The sequence below is a fragment of the Chinchilla lanigera genome, unplaced genomic scaffold (assembly GCF_000276665.1).
Source record: "Chinchilla lanigera isolate Chin_1 unplaced genomic scaffold, ChiLan1.0 scaffold00044, whole genome shotgun sequence".
NCBI classification, from domain to species: domain Eukaryota; kingdom Metazoa; phylum Chordata; class Mammalia; order Rodentia; family Chinchillidae; genus Chinchilla; species Chinchilla lanigera.
The window spans coordinates 13,277,036-13,292,059 of record NW_004955445.1 but is presented as its reverse complement, the minus strand read 5'-3'; the positions used below and the strand labels follow the sequence as shown (position 1 = coordinate 13,292,059).

At 47.7% G+C, this 15,024-nt stretch overlaps 1 protein-coding gene across 5 annotated transcripts in view; it reads left to right on the top strand.

Annotated features, from left to right (window-relative positions):
* Nucleotides 1-15,024, top strand: part of Tox2 (TOX high mobility group box family member 2) — a 132,739-nt gene that overhangs the window by 51,285 nt on the left and 66,430 nt on the right. For all 5 annotated transcript variants that reach the window (XM_005392492.2, XM_013518388.1, XM_013518389.1 and 2 more), the window contains exon 2: nucleotides 1,935-2,000. In XM_005392492.2, coding sequence (XP_005392549.1) covers nucleotides 1,962-2,000 — 39 coding nt within the window. In that variant the 5' untranslated portion in view covers nucleotides 1,935-1,961. The remainder of the gene's footprint in view (nucleotides 1-1,934; nucleotides 2,001-15,024) is intronic.

Here is a 15,024-nt window from a genome sequence, read left to right as displayed (position 1 = left end):
AGCCAGTTGAACAAAGCTTCTGGTGGACTGAGGCCTGCTTGCAGGGTGGTGGTGTGGGGTTTTCCAGTCTCCATGAGGGCTGCCTGACAATGTTCACCAGAATTACAAATGCACATACCACTGGCTCCCACAGTTATACAGATCAGTCCTACAGTTCAGCTCATACCCTTGCACAAGGATGAATGTATGAAAATACTCATGACAACAGTGTTGCACTAGCAAAAGACTAGAAACAGAGCAACTGCCCATGTGGTCAGCCAGCTAAATGTGTTATATAACACCCTCACTGTGAAATACGTGGCACCAGCAGAAAGAATTATGTTCTGCACAGCATTTCTCAAGACGTGTTACTACAAGAAAAATAAGGTGCAAAACAGTGTGCATGGGGTGCTACCATTTGGGTGGAGGAAGTAACTGGAAAGTGTGTCAGTATAGGCTGCCTTTGAGAGGATGCAGGGAGCTGTAAGCATGGCTGCCTCTGGGGAAGGACAGTGGCTGGCTGGCTGGGAGGTGGGATAGGAAGGATGCTTTTCACTGTGTTGCATTTGTGCCTTTGGAATTTTTGACCATGTGACTATCTCCTAATAAACTGTTTAATTAAAACAAAATGCCAAGTTGCCCCCACCTGTTATGGCACTAGCTGCAAATGGCCCACCGAAGGTATAATCCTCTGAATAATTGTCCCTGGTGAAGTGGAGGCCCCCTTGCACAGAAAGCTTCACCTCCCCTTGTCTCCTAAGGGCAGCCTATACCCAGTGACTGATTTACATGGACTGCAGAAGGCCACCCCTGGGCAGATGATATAGCTCAGTGGCACAGTGCCTGCCTGGCAAGGACAAGGTCCTGAGTTCGATTTCTGGTACCAAAACAAAACAAAACAAAAAAGAAGGCCTTTCCTCCATGGTGGGACTAACTGCAGTACAATTCATGCTGCAGAGCAACCTGGGATCAGGCTGAAGTGAACCTCCAGCTGAGACCACCTCCTTGCTTAGCTTCAGCTACTGCCAGGTCCTGCTTCCCTCTCAACCTTATAAGTTATGCCTAAGGAGCATGTCCTACAAAATCAAATGCATGAAACCCTTGTCTCAGGCTCTGCTTCTGGGATCTGTGTGTCAGACACCTAGCTCAAGGGAGGGAACCACCAGGAACTGAATGCAGTGCAGACCGTAGTGAGTAAAATGCTCTAAATTGCAACATCCTATGAAGAAGGGACTATTCTTGTTATCTCTGTTGACCCATGAGGAACCTCAGAAGTTCAGACACCAACTCAGCATCACACATCAGAGTGAAGAGTTAGCCAGGGCCTGAGAGCAGCATTCCTCACACTGTAACTGCTCCCTGCTGTGGGGAGCTCTTCCTGAATCCAGGCTTGGAAGTGTCTTGAACATAGAACTGTAGTTTCTCTGCAAGGTTTCTACCATAGTCCTCACCGCCTGTGGCTCCAAGTGGCTTAGGAACTACAATGGAATAGGGGAGAAGGCAAAAAATTGAGGGCCTCTCTAGGGCAGGCTGTCGTGGCTCCATCACTCTAGAGAAAGCTGGTCCACAGAGGATCCCAGCTTTAGCTGACTTCCTGGTATCACTTTGGCTAAGAGAGGTCTCTGCATACTTCCAGAGGTGGGGAGCTCAGTGCCCGACAAGGCAGCCTGCTGTGTCTACGGACAAGATGTGGAGGCCCAGAGCATTTCCTGTCTCCACCCTATGTGTGATTAATGGTGCTAACCTGAGCCCTTAGGGACCACAGGACAGGGGCTGGGCCTTCTACCCTGGAGGGAGCCCTGCTGAAACAGGGCCTCAGCATCCTGGACTCCAGGTTTTACTTCTGCAAACCCCCAGGCCCATCCCTGCAGCGCAGCCTCCTGACCTCTGGCCGCTTCTCCTGGTGCTTCCCTGAGAACATTTTAATCAGAGTTGCTTCTCTCTCTCTGTTCTAGTTTGATGGTGACAGTGCCTACGTGGGGATGAGTGATGGAAACCCAGAGCTCCTGTCAACTGGCCAGGTGGGTGCTCCTCCTCCCTGAGCCGGGGTCTGAGCTTTGAGTTGGCTGCTGCTGAGCTGCTGGGTAGAGCAAGGAGGGGTGCTGAGTTGGGAGGCACAGCCCACAACTGTCCTCTTCCGGATGTTCAAGAATATCAGTTGAGTTCTTAAAAGGAACAGTCAAACTGGGACTACAGTGTTTCAGCTCTCAGTGGAAAATTTTATTCCAGCTGGCATCTGTGAGCTGAACACTAACCTTCCTTCCTCAGGCAGCATCCTCACCCAGGGTGCTGGGGAGGGTCCTCACCGTGGGCTGTGGCATCACAGACAGTGGTTTCCTGAGGCATTGGAGCCCATAAGCCTGCCCCAGCTCGGGGTGCTGGACAGGGGCTGAAGCGTTTTGTAGCTGCTAAGCTTTGGGAGCTGAAAGACAAGTCTGGTTCAAGCCAACCTCTGCTATCTGTTGCTGTAGCAGCCCAAGCTGGGTGTTCCCTCGGCCATCAGGTTGGGCCCATATTTTCCAGATGAGGAATCAGAAACCTGTTCATTCACAGACATTTATGTGTCTTACTCTGTGACAGGCCCAAAGGGGCCATAGACAAGGAAGATGTGGGCCTGTGACTGTTAGAGGGTAGCACCAGTGCGGAACATACTGCACTTCCAGTGTGACAGTGGCAAAGCCCTTCACCCCTTTCCCTGCCATGTCAAGGATGCTTGTGCTGCGGCCTCAGCACCATGCCCCTTCTCTGGCCTGTGCCCATGGGAGTTTTGAGCTGTTGCTGCAGCAAAGCTGCCTTTTCATTGCTTTGATATATGCCAGCCTGCAAGACTGCTGGACAAGACCTCAGGTCCTGGAAGCATCCACTGATGTCGTTTCATTGTCCATAATCAGCTTGGAAAGATGCTCATCTCAGAAAACCAGAGCTCACCTCTGAACATCATCTTCGTCTTGTCTAATGCAATAGCGTTTGTTACCGTGAATGAGCCCCACTTTCAGAACCTTACTGTGCTGAAATCGGTTCTGGCTCTGTTTTAGTCACTTGCTTCATCACTGGGACAAGATACCCGACACCCACAACTTAAAGGAGGAGAGGCTTATTTCGGTTCACGTCTCAGCCCCTAGTTGGCTTGCTCTAAGGCAGTATGGCCTGGTGGGGCGGGGGGCAAGGCCAAGGAGAGCTGCTTATGGCATGGCCAACAGGAAGCAGAAAGTGAAGAGGGGCAGATAAACCCATCTAGGCCACCCCCAGGGGCCTGCATCTTCCAACCAGACCCTGCCTCCTAACAGCAAGTCAGCTATTAGCCCATAATCCAATCACCTCCCCAAATCCCTATCTATGAGTGCATGAGGCTCTTGGGAGACATCTAGGTATTAACCATCACAGGCTCCCACCCTGGTGGAAAATGTTGGTACAGCCCTTCTACCAAGATGGGAAGGAGTGACTTAGGGTTGTGTCTGCTATAGACTTGGACAGGGAGGACACAGTGCCTGAGAAGAGATTTGGGGCAAATAAATGTCCTCTCTCTCCTCACCCCTGGCTTCATGGTTTGCAAAGCCTTTTTTGGTATTTATTTTAGCTGATCTTCACAGTGGCCTTGAAAATGAGTAGACATTACCATGAAGTCCATGTTATAGATGAGGCAAGTGAGGTTTGAGGATATTGAGTGAAATGGCCCGGGTGACCCAGCCATGCTCACCTTGCCTGTCCCATCCCAGGGCTGCCACCCACTTGCTGCAGCCTAAATGCCACTTCCTTGGGGGACTCTTTGTGACTTCCACATCCAAATTAGGTCCCTCCCTGTTACTCTCATGGCACCAGGTCATTTTAATTCATAGCGGTTGTCACAGTCTGTGGTCATCTACATATCTGTGTGGTCACTTGAGTGACACTAGACTGTGTCTCCATGGAGGGACGGTCCACTTTCTCTTACTCACTGCTGTGTGCTGCAGTAGGGGTACAGCGTCTAGCACATAGAAGGTACCGGGAAATATTTGTAGAAGTGGACGCTGCCCCTTCTTTTTCTGAACCCTACTTGCCCTATCAGTAGAACAAGGTGTTGGACTTCCAGAGAGTTCTTCCCGATCTCTTGTGCTGTCATCCAGGGGTCTTCTTAACTTAAAACTTTCTGAAAAAGTCATCAGGATTCTCTAAGATTAGCTAAACCTATGCAGGAGCGTGAGACTACCTTAACGTGAGCAAATCTTGCAGAAGGAATCCTGACTTCTTACAGTGTTTTGCTGTATGAAAAACATCTCAAAACATAGTGACTTAATACAACAAATGTCATTGCCTGGTGGTTTGGCTGGTCAGCTCAGCGGTTCTTCTAGACTCGCCTAGAATCACTTGAGTGGCAGCAGTAAGTTGCAGGACAGCCATGGACTGGTTGGCATAGGGGCTGTCTTTCTCCAACAGGGCAGCATGAGGCTGTTCACAAGGTGGGTGAGTGTTCCCAGGGCAGGAAGGGCAGAAGCCACAAGACCTCTTGAGGCCTAGACTTGGAACTGGTACATCTCTGCTTCTGGCTCTTTCTATTGGTCAAAGTAGACACTGGCCAATGTAGATTCAAAGAGTAGGGGGAAATAGATTCTCCCTCTTGATGGAAGAACGGCAAAGCATTGTGGGCTTTTCACAAACCACCACATGTGGGAAACACAGGGAATGTAGTTTGTGCTCATTTTGCTGAAGAATAACTCAGACTCACCCAGAGTTGCAGATCTTTGTAGCTCAACGGGCCTTTACTGGCCTCTAGCATTTGATGGCAGGAATATTCACACACAGGTGAATACTTTCACGGATGCTGCCTCATCCTCTGCAGGAATTGTATTGTCCCAGTTGCTGAAGGGTTAACATAAAGGTGTGGCCAAAATGAAGGGCTCATAGCCAACAGAGTATTCAGAAGCTAAGCATTCTAAGTGTCATAAAATATATTTTATAAATACAGTTAAATACCAGTTTCACCCAACTGGCAAATGTGTGTTGGGCATCTATAATGTCCAAGATCTGTATATGAGTAGGCAGCCATTTCTGGAATGCATTTGCTTCCAGAATGTCCAGTTTTACCAGGTTACAAACCTGCTCTTTAATGTAACACTTCTCTTGAAACACCACCTTTACTTGGAAACTGCAGCCTAGATTGAAGCTCCCATGGGTATATATCAGCCAATTGTGTCCCTTTTTAAAAATTTTCAAACTACCTCTTTTGAGTTTGAGATTGCTTTCGCAAATGTGTACCCCATTATTTGGTTTTTGCAAGTCTCCACAAAATTCCCGCACGACTCCCTTAGCTTTCACAAATTAATCACTCCCCCTTCTGCAGGACCTTGCATCGTTTTGTATGTGCCAGACTTACCTGGTTGGCCTGAGAATAAAATACAGTTCTCAAGCAGGGCTGCAGCCCATTGGCCACCTTGGGGCCTGACGGGCCTTACAAAGACCAGCTCTTCCTCTGCTGAGAGCGGGCCCTGCCCAGGAGGTGCAGGGACTGGTAGTCCCTGGTTCAGTGATGTAGGAAGCATGAGACTCTTTCTGGGAAGAGGTAAAGAGGAACAGGAGGAGGCTTGGGCTGCAGCAAACCTGGATTTGAATTCCAGCCCTTGTTGCCCTGGCCTGGGCCACCATGTGCCCATAGGCAGGTAATGTCTACTTCCTGCTGAGCAGGGGAGTAATGCTTGCCTCTTGGGGTGGTAGGAACGGGGAATGAGATGTAGGTTATGAGTTCTGTCGGTGCCTTCCTAGATCCTCTTTGACAGTGAGTGCACCCACGTCCATGTCTGTGTTGACTGCTGACCACTCAAAGGTGCCCCTTCTCTGGAGAGTTGGTCTCTGCCAGATGGGAATGATCAAAACAGGAAGGAGGTGTGGGTAGTGGTCTGAAAGCCAACCTCACTTTCTTAAATGGTGACCAACTCTGCAGCTCCCCAGGAGCTCCAGCTGAGAGCACATACTTGTTCTGCCCCTCCTGCTCGGACCTGCCCCACACTGTCCCCTCTCCTGAGAGTCCTGCACTGTCACCTTCACAGGAATCCCCCACTCAGGTTCTACTTCAAGGGAATCTAAACTAAGAGAGTATGCAAAGCACCAGTGTTCAGAAAAACTAGCCGTGACTTATTTTTATTGTTTTTACTGCTATAAATAATGCTTTGGTCATACAAGATGAGTCTCTGATCACCTCAGTGTCTTTATAGACCCTCTCTTCTGATGGGAATTCCCCTAGCCATTTTCACCCCCAAAATGCCTATTTATTCCTACAGGGGTAATGCAAATGTCAGCTCCTCCTTATATCTTCCTAGCTGTGAGTAGAGTTTTCTGTTCTCATGGCTCTAAATACAATTTCTGCAGAAGATCTCAGAGCTTTTCCTAAGGATTATTGAAAGAACTTCTGTATCTGTGTGCTTGAGTATACATGTGTGTATATATGAGAACTGGGAGGAGATTGATTGAGATTGAATGACATGGTCAGATTTACAGTTTTAAAAGCTTTCAGTAGCATATGTGTCCCAGGGAGACCAGGGAAAACAGGCCCTGGAGTATTGATTGGGAGGGTGCAGTAATGGGCCCAGTGAAGGATCTTATTGTCCTAGATTTTGGGGCAGATAGAGGCAGAGATGGAGAGAGATAGACAATCTGAAATGTTTTGGAAATAAAATTAGTAAATATTGACAGTGATGGATGTAGAGGAAGAGAGAAATGGAGGAGTCATGGATGACCCACAGGCTCCCATTTTCCAGAATGGTGGTACCATGCCTGAAGTTGAGGAAGGGCTAGGGCAGTACAGGCTCAATAAGGTCACATTTGGACATATGACATTTGAGATCCTTATTTAAATGAAGATGTCCAGATGGGTACATGGTTGTCCAAGTCTGAAGTTCATGGGAGCAGTAAATTGGAAGTCCACAGCTCATGGCACCAAACCCTAGGTGTAGACGGGACTTACAGAGACATACAGAAGAGTAAGAAGAGTGAAGGGTCAATGACTCTTCAATGCTGAGCTCTCACATCTGAAGGCAAAGTAGAGGAAAGGAGACTGTGACAGAGTTTGAGAAGGAGTGGTCTGGGAAGTAGGAGAACATGGAGTCTTAGAAACCGAGATCAGGATGTTTCAAGAAGGGAGTGAGACCTGGGAACAAAATGATGGTGGAGCCATAGTCAGAATTTTCCTTAAGTAAATCAAAGGTTTAAACGTACTTCAGAAAACCATAAAGGCCCCAGCAAAACAATCTTTAATATAGCCTACTGGGAAGACATCTTATGACTCAGAGCCTGAGAAGAGGCTTAAAGACTGAACTATAAACTAACATACGACAACTTTTGTGTATCCAAAACAGCATAAGTTAAAAAAAAAGAAAATTGCAAGAATATTTTCAACTCACAACATAGGACTAACTTCTTTAATATATAGTTACTAGAAACCTGTTCAAAAACCTGGTAGAAAAAAGGGAAAGAAATATGAATGAAGAAACATGAAATTTCCTACAGAAAAGGAAATACAGATGAATTTTAAATATCTGAACAGATGTTAAGAATAGCTCATATGATAAATAATTTAAAAATTACCATTTTTATCAGATTGAGAAAAATCCAAAGGTTTGATAACATATCATATCAAAATTCTTGTGGGAAAGGAGATTTTGTAAACTTTTGTGGGGAGGATAAATGTATAACAACTAAGGAGGGCAACTTGTCAGCATCTGCCAAAATTACAAATGCTTTTGACCATTAAACCAGAAATTCTCCTTTTGGAAATGTATCCTACAGATATATGTGCACACACGAAAAGTGACATATTCAAGATTATTCATTTTGGTATTATTTATACTGAGACTACGTTGGAAGCAGCCTAGATGGCCAGCCGTGGGGGACTAGTTAAATAACTTGTGTACACCTATCAAATAGACTACCATGCAGATCTAGCGAAATGAGGAAACTGAAGTGATGTAGATGTTCTTGAGATACAGTACATTTTTTACAGAAGGAAGCAAAAATAAAAGCAAGTTTAGTATGTTACTCTGTACAGAAATAGTAATTATAAGACTGTTTCCTTATATTTGATTAATGTGACTGGAAAGATACAGGAAAACTAGTAATAGTGGTTTTGTGCTTCATGTGTGACTGTGTGTGCATGTGGATATGTGTGTGTGTGCATGCATATGCATATTTGTGTGCTACAGAAACTGGACAAAGGTAGAGAAAAGACATTGCACTGTCTCAACATTTAGGAGTATATTAGTCAATTTTCCCTGACTAATAAAATACCTGAGTTAATTTAAAAGAAGGAAAGGCTTATTTTGGCTTACGGTTCCAGAAATTTCAGTCCATGGTCACTTGGTCATCTCGCTCTGGATCTATAGTGGCACAGTCCATCATGGTAGAACCATGCAGCAGAAGAGGCCTGTTCACCTCGTGGCATCTGGGAAGCAAAGAGAAAGAAGGTGGGGCCCAGATCCCAATATGTCCTTCTAGGGCATTCACCCCATCCCAACCCTGTGATCCTTCTTCCTTCCACTAGCGCCACCTCCTAAAGGTTCCACCGTCCCACTAGCCCAGGATGTCAACCAAGCCTTTAGCACATGGGCCTTTGAGGGATGTTCAAGATCCCAATCATAGAAAGAGGGTTTTAAACCATGGAAATTTATTATAACTTCAGAAAGTTAAATAAAGTCTAAACAAGGAAGAAAGGGTCACTCAGGTCACATATGTCTGAGAGAATGAGTGACAGAAAACTTAAAGTATGTCCAATAATTTTAGTAAAAAGAAGTCCATGTTTGAGCTCAGGAAGTAGTTTGGATGTGTAGCGGGTGTGGCGCAGGTCCTACGGGTCTGCATGGGGCTCTTCCAGCCTTGGGAAGGCGGGAGGTGAGGACGTGGACACACTGAGTGCAGACAGCTCCTCTGAGGGATCTAGCTATGCAGCACAAGGGCAAAGGCAGATGAAGACTTCAGAGAAGGGATTTTTAAAAAGATGAAGATCTAGAACATTTAGTCATCAAGGGGTGGCATCTGGGAGAGCACGTGAAGCTCAGGGCTCAGAAGGAAAGGTGAACGGATGGTTTGTTTTCAGAGCAAGTGGGAAGGGTGGGTGCTGCTCATAGGAGGAGTTTCTGGTCTCAGCTGGGAGTGAGGTGAGGGTGGGAGGCAGAGAAAAGTGTGACTTTGTAGATGGGAGCAGTGGACATCTGCACCCAGAGCCACCTGTCCTCTGAGAGCTGGTGAGCAGGTGACCTGCTGATAGGGTGCTGGGGGCCAGGAAGAGGGCACAGGGTCTGGGACGTCGGCTGTGGCGCATAGGAGAATGAGCTTGTGGTGCAGATGCTGTGGGGGCAGCCCGGTGGGTGAACCTAGGACAAGGGATTTGCCAGGCAGGTACAGCAGAAAGACGCTCAAGATTTTTTGCCTCATCCCAGAAGGATGAGGAATCTAGGCTGGATGCTGAACAAAGGTGGTGGTGGTGGGGTGGGGGCGGGGCTGGGAGAGTCCCATGCAACAGACGAGGGGGGTGCTGGGTGGGGAAAACACCTTAGTCAGAAGCAGGTGATTTCAAAGGTGAGCAGCTGTGCCCATTGAGAGGCTCCCGGGTGTGTTTGGGGAGCGGAGAGCTGAGGCGGCAGACAAAAGAAGCTCCTGGGTTGTGAGAGGCAGACATTCCAGCATCTGCATGGTGGCTGAGCTGAGAGGACCTGGGGGAGCCTGCAGGTGGGTGGACCGGAAGCTGGAGCGTGACGCTGAAGGCTGGGAGCAGTGGCCACATGGGGGGCTGGGTGCTGACAGCTGAGTGGGAGTGGGAGTGGGATCTGGGGGCCTTGCAGGGACGTGAACAGTGGCCTGGATGAGGAGGGGACGGGAGGAGAATGTCATGGATATCAGGAGGACAGAAGGCGTGTTCTAAGACGCAGCTGGGAAGTGGGAGACTTTGTTTTTCCTAGACTGAGAAGGAGAGTAGTACCAGGAGCTGTTTGTAAGAGAGAGACTTGGGGGGTTACACTGGGGTACTCTCCGAGGAGCCCCCAGTTCTCTAGAGTATGGTGAATACCAACAAATATGAGTGCACCCCCTCCCCCTGCTGCTCCTTCTGTGTGCAGGGATGCTCCCCAGAGCAACACTGGGGTGCAGTTCTAGTGCCATAAAAGCTGACACCCCCACTCCCAAAGAGGCTCCAAGTGCGTTACACCCACCCACACACAGGAGGCATGCCAGAGCTTTGAACCCAGCGGTGGACTCTTGTAATTGGTCCGGAGCACCACCATGTCTGTGCAGCAGCCTTCCTTCGTGTATCCCTGAAGATGCCTGGTCATCTCTCTTACCACTCAGATCAGGCAGAGACCTACGGTGGGCAGGTAGCTCCATCGAGGAGTCAGTACATGGACCTGGCCAGTGCTGAGGCCTTCCAATGGAGGCCTCCATCCAGTGAAAGCCAGGGTGTATGTTGGGGCCGGGGCAGAAGCTGAGTCCAAGGTTTTCCCCATTCTGTCTCTTTTGCTTCTGTCTTGCTGAACCTCAGTTTCCCTTTGCCAGTAATCAGGAAAGATGCTCTGTTGGGGTTTTCCCAGGTGGGTGATAATTAACATTTACTGTGCCCTTTTGGGCTCAGGCACTGTGGCCCGATGGTTTACATGGTTGGTCTCATTTCCCCCTCACGTTGACTCCATCAGGTACTGCTGCTTTCCCATTGTACAGATGAGGAAACTGCAGCTCAGAGAGGCAGAGGTGGTTGAAGCTTCTGGAAACAAAACTACTCCCCAACAGATGGATCGGGAGGCAGGAGGCCCTCCTGCTGTTGTTGCAATCTAAGATTCTAAGCTTAGTAACTCTGGCCTCTGAGTCTGTGTACATTGTAAAGGGCAAAGATGACATGGCTTTTATTGCTTTAATTAAAACCTGGGTGAAGAGCTCGTGATTCATATTAAAATGAAATTGTGTTTTGCCCGCTGCGGTGCGTGAAGGCAACGGCAGCGATTACTGCTAAGATTACAAACATTCAAAGAGAAAAGGCCTTTTGCGAGCGTTTCCTATTAAAGTCACAAACATCACACTTTAAAAATAATTATGGTTGTGTTATCGGAACATGATTCATGAATTCTGAATAAATATGCAGGGCCTTAAAGGAAACTGCTCCAAGGCCATAGATTTTGTTCAAATCAGATGAAATGTAATATCATTTCACAGCTGGAGAATAAAATGCAAGGAGGGGAAGGACCCCGTCGAATGAATATGAAGCGAATTCAGGAGATGTCACACTGAACTAATGGGCTGTCCCCCATCCACCCTAAACACATGCGCAGAAAAAAATGCATTCCTCTGTCTTGTTCTCGCTGACAGAGAACTGCTGTGAAGGAGTCGGTACTTACATCTCCCTCTGTTAATTTTGCATCCCAGTGGCTACAAATGTATTTATTTTAAAGCTCTGGATTTCTGCTTATGAGATGTTTAAATATTTGAGGGCATGGGCAGGAAGGCATTGGGATGGGCTGGGGGGAGGACTTTGCTCTGTGTTTATTGTGCGTCCCCTGTAATAAACACATTCTTCATACAATGCACTGAATGTTTACAGCATATAGTTTTGTTTCCTTCCAACTATTATGAGAGAAATTGAATCCCAGGAAACGTTCACTCTCTCTAAATGCGATGGAAACAATGAGGATGGTGCAGGAAGTGTACGGGCGGGGGAGGGGCCAGCCATGGGTTAGAAATGCGATTTCAAGGATTTTCCTTTAAAAGCGCTCCTCCCCATCGCCCAGCCACCTTGAAGTTGGCATCCGCTATAGGGCTTGGCTCTTTTGCTGGGGGAGGTCAACCCCTGGTTGCATGCATCTGTCCCTTGCTATGTGTAAGCTCATCCCATGACCAAAAATTAGAAACGAGGCCAGACGTGGGGACATTTTTCAGAATGGCACCAGGCTCTTAATTTCTGGAGGGTCAGGAGCCTGGTCTGCCCCTCCTGAACCCTGTGTGCCTGTAGACGGCTCATGTACCCTCTCTGGGCCCTAGTTTTTGCATCTGTGAATTAGCCCTGGTTAGTATCTCTGAGGGACTTTGTAGGTTATATCTGGCAGCCCAAGGATTGGCTTAGGAGGGACAGCATTCTGTCCAAAAGGCCAGGGATTGACCTTCCCCTCCTGGCTGAGGGCAGTGTTTTTAGTCCCCTCTGGTGGAAAGCGTCCTGAGGATAAGTTTCCAGCCCACTAGGTCAACAGTAAAGAAATGCTACTGGTTGGGTGGGTTATGAGGCCAATCGTCTGAGAATTTATTTAAACACAATTTCTGGTCTTGACACTTCATGGGTGGGGGAGCTTAGATAAGTCAATCAATTTTTCTGAGACTCAGTGTCATGGTTAGAAGTCCCTCAGAGGGATTACAAGGCAGAGTGGACAGATGCATTTACACCTGAAGTCCTTATTCCAGTGCTTGAGTCATGGCAAAGGGTAATTAGCATGAGGTGCTATTCAAGTACCCACGTTATGTAAAGTACACAGTTGGAAAAGCTGAAATCACCTACCCAGGATGTGGTGGGCTTGGGAGTCAGAGGTGGCATCAGAAAAGTGAACACAGGGGAAGCCCCTCGGTCTCGTAGCTAATGAAAATCAGCTTGTGGTTAGGGGTGAATTTGAAAAGATGCTTCCTTCGTTACTTTTTTTGTCACTGGGACACGATGCCAAGACGCACAGCTTAAAGAAGGAGAGGCTCATTTTGCCTTACAGTTTCAGTCCATTGTTGGCCAGCTCCGAGGCAGGGAGGCATGGTGGAAGGGCCTGGGCGGGGGAGAGAAAGCTGCCCACAGCGTGGCCGCCTGGAAGCAGAGACGTCCAGGGAAGAGCCAGGGAGGGAAGTAAACCACATCACCCCTCGAGCGAACCTCATCTTCCAGCGAGACCCCAGCTACTAACGACAAGTCAGGCACAGCACCCGCTTCATCTAATCACATTTCAGGAGCCCCACCTAGGATTACATGAGGCTTTGGGGAGACATCTAGATACAAACCCTAAAAGATGCTGTTGGAACTAAGAATGTGCCAAGAAATATTTCTATAAAATCACAGAACTAGTAAAAAAAACCAACCAAACAAAACTGCATTCCTGGCCTATCAGAGATGCACAGTCCTTCCCGCTTGGCATCCTGCACCGTCTGACCATCCTGGTTTGTCCAGGCTCCTGACTCACAGCTCATTACCATTCCAAAGCCCTTCTGTGGTCCAGACACCCATTTCTCATTCCCATTCATCCTCCCAGCCTGAGTCTCTGATGAGGAGGAAAGGCTTGGGAGCGAGGTGGCAGCAGTTTTCATGAAAGCACCAACTGGAGACAATCCAGATGAACATCATCAAGGGACTAGATAAATGACGCAGACTAGGTTTACCCAGGGAATACTATACAGCAGTGGCAATGCACGCTTTGTAGCTATATGTAATAATGCAGGTGAATCTCACAAACATTATGTTGAGCGAAAGAAACCAGACAGACAAACGGAACATCTGTATGATGCCATTTACACAAAGCACAGGAACAAGCAAAGCTAATCAATGATGATGGGAGTGATGGAAATTTAAACTGTGGTTACCCTGGTGGGGGAGTGGGTAGTACAAAGGGGCTGTGAGCATCTTTGTGGGTGCTGGAAGGTCTCTCATTCTTTGAGCTGGTTACACAAATGTGTTTTCATGATGGAAATGCATTGATCTCTACGATTATCATCTGTGCACTTCTCTGTTGGTCTCCTCTGTTTCTATAAAGAAATTATCAAGAACTGCTGGACATAGTCCACATGCCTGTAATCCCAGCACTCAGGAGGCTGAGGCAGGAGGATCACTGTGAACTCGAGGCCAGCCTGGGCTACATAGTGAGCCTAGGGTGAACTATATAGCAAAACCCTGTCTCAAAAAGAAAAATCAGGATATCACCTTTGTACAGGTGTTTCCATTTTTAGAGCAGGCCATAGGCCCTTGCCCAGTGTAGTCATTTGTGTCTTATATTAATCATGTCACCAGGGTGGTATGTTCCCACTGGGCATGTGGATGGATTAGGCTTTTAGTCTAGTCTAAACAATTTAGTCTGAACAATTTGTTTAACTTCCTGGGATGGTAAGAATTCCTTTAGCCTCACAATGGATGATGAGCTGTGAAATTGCTCTGGCAGTGGCTTGTCTCAGGGAAGCAGGTGGCATGGGCTCCCCAGATCTGCTCAGCTCTGCAGGCTCCAGCCTTCAGTTGCATTTCTCAGTGGACAGGATCTTAGGAAGTGGTGGGAACATGAATATCTCAAAGCACACCCGTATGTGTGTATGTGTGACTTTGGTGATTCCATGCTGTGCTAACAAGAAAACCTTGTTGATGGATTATTTGAATATGACTAGGGAAAAGTTTTGTTAGGTGCACACACATGCGCACACGCATACACACACACACACACACCGATGCATTCATGCACAAATACAAGCATATGAGCACGTCTTGCTCATTTTTATGACCCTCTCTGCACAATAAGCATTGCTCTGTGACTCTGACTCTGGGCAAGCTACTTACCCAGAGTACCTGAGTTTCCCTATGGAAATGGGGATAATAATCACACCACTTCTTGGGGCTGTGGGCCTCATACAAATGGGATTGTTATTTACATTTCTTTAATGCCTCTTTGCTAAACTGGTCAGGGGGGCAGGAAGCTGGCACATGGTAGGAGCTGAGTTAATACCTGGTGGGGGGCCGGGAGGGAGGGGACAGCTCTCACACACTTGCTGCACATGTGTTGACGTCAGACATGTTCACAAGCGCATTTGCACATCTGCAGACACAGTCACACACGTATGCACTTACAGGGATACACATGTGCACCTCCCGCAGATCTGTGCAGACACAGTGCTCAGGGTGGGGGAGGCTCAGTGTAGTTCGGGGACTCCAGACTGGAAGTCACAACATGAGTTCAAGTTCTGTGTGTGGCTCCAGGGAACTCTAGTTTATTGTGTGACCTTGGATAATATACGTCCCCTTCTCTTGGACATCAAGGACTCCCAGCAGAGTTGTAACAGAACTGGAATTTGAACCATGGTGTGTCAAGGTCAGAGGCA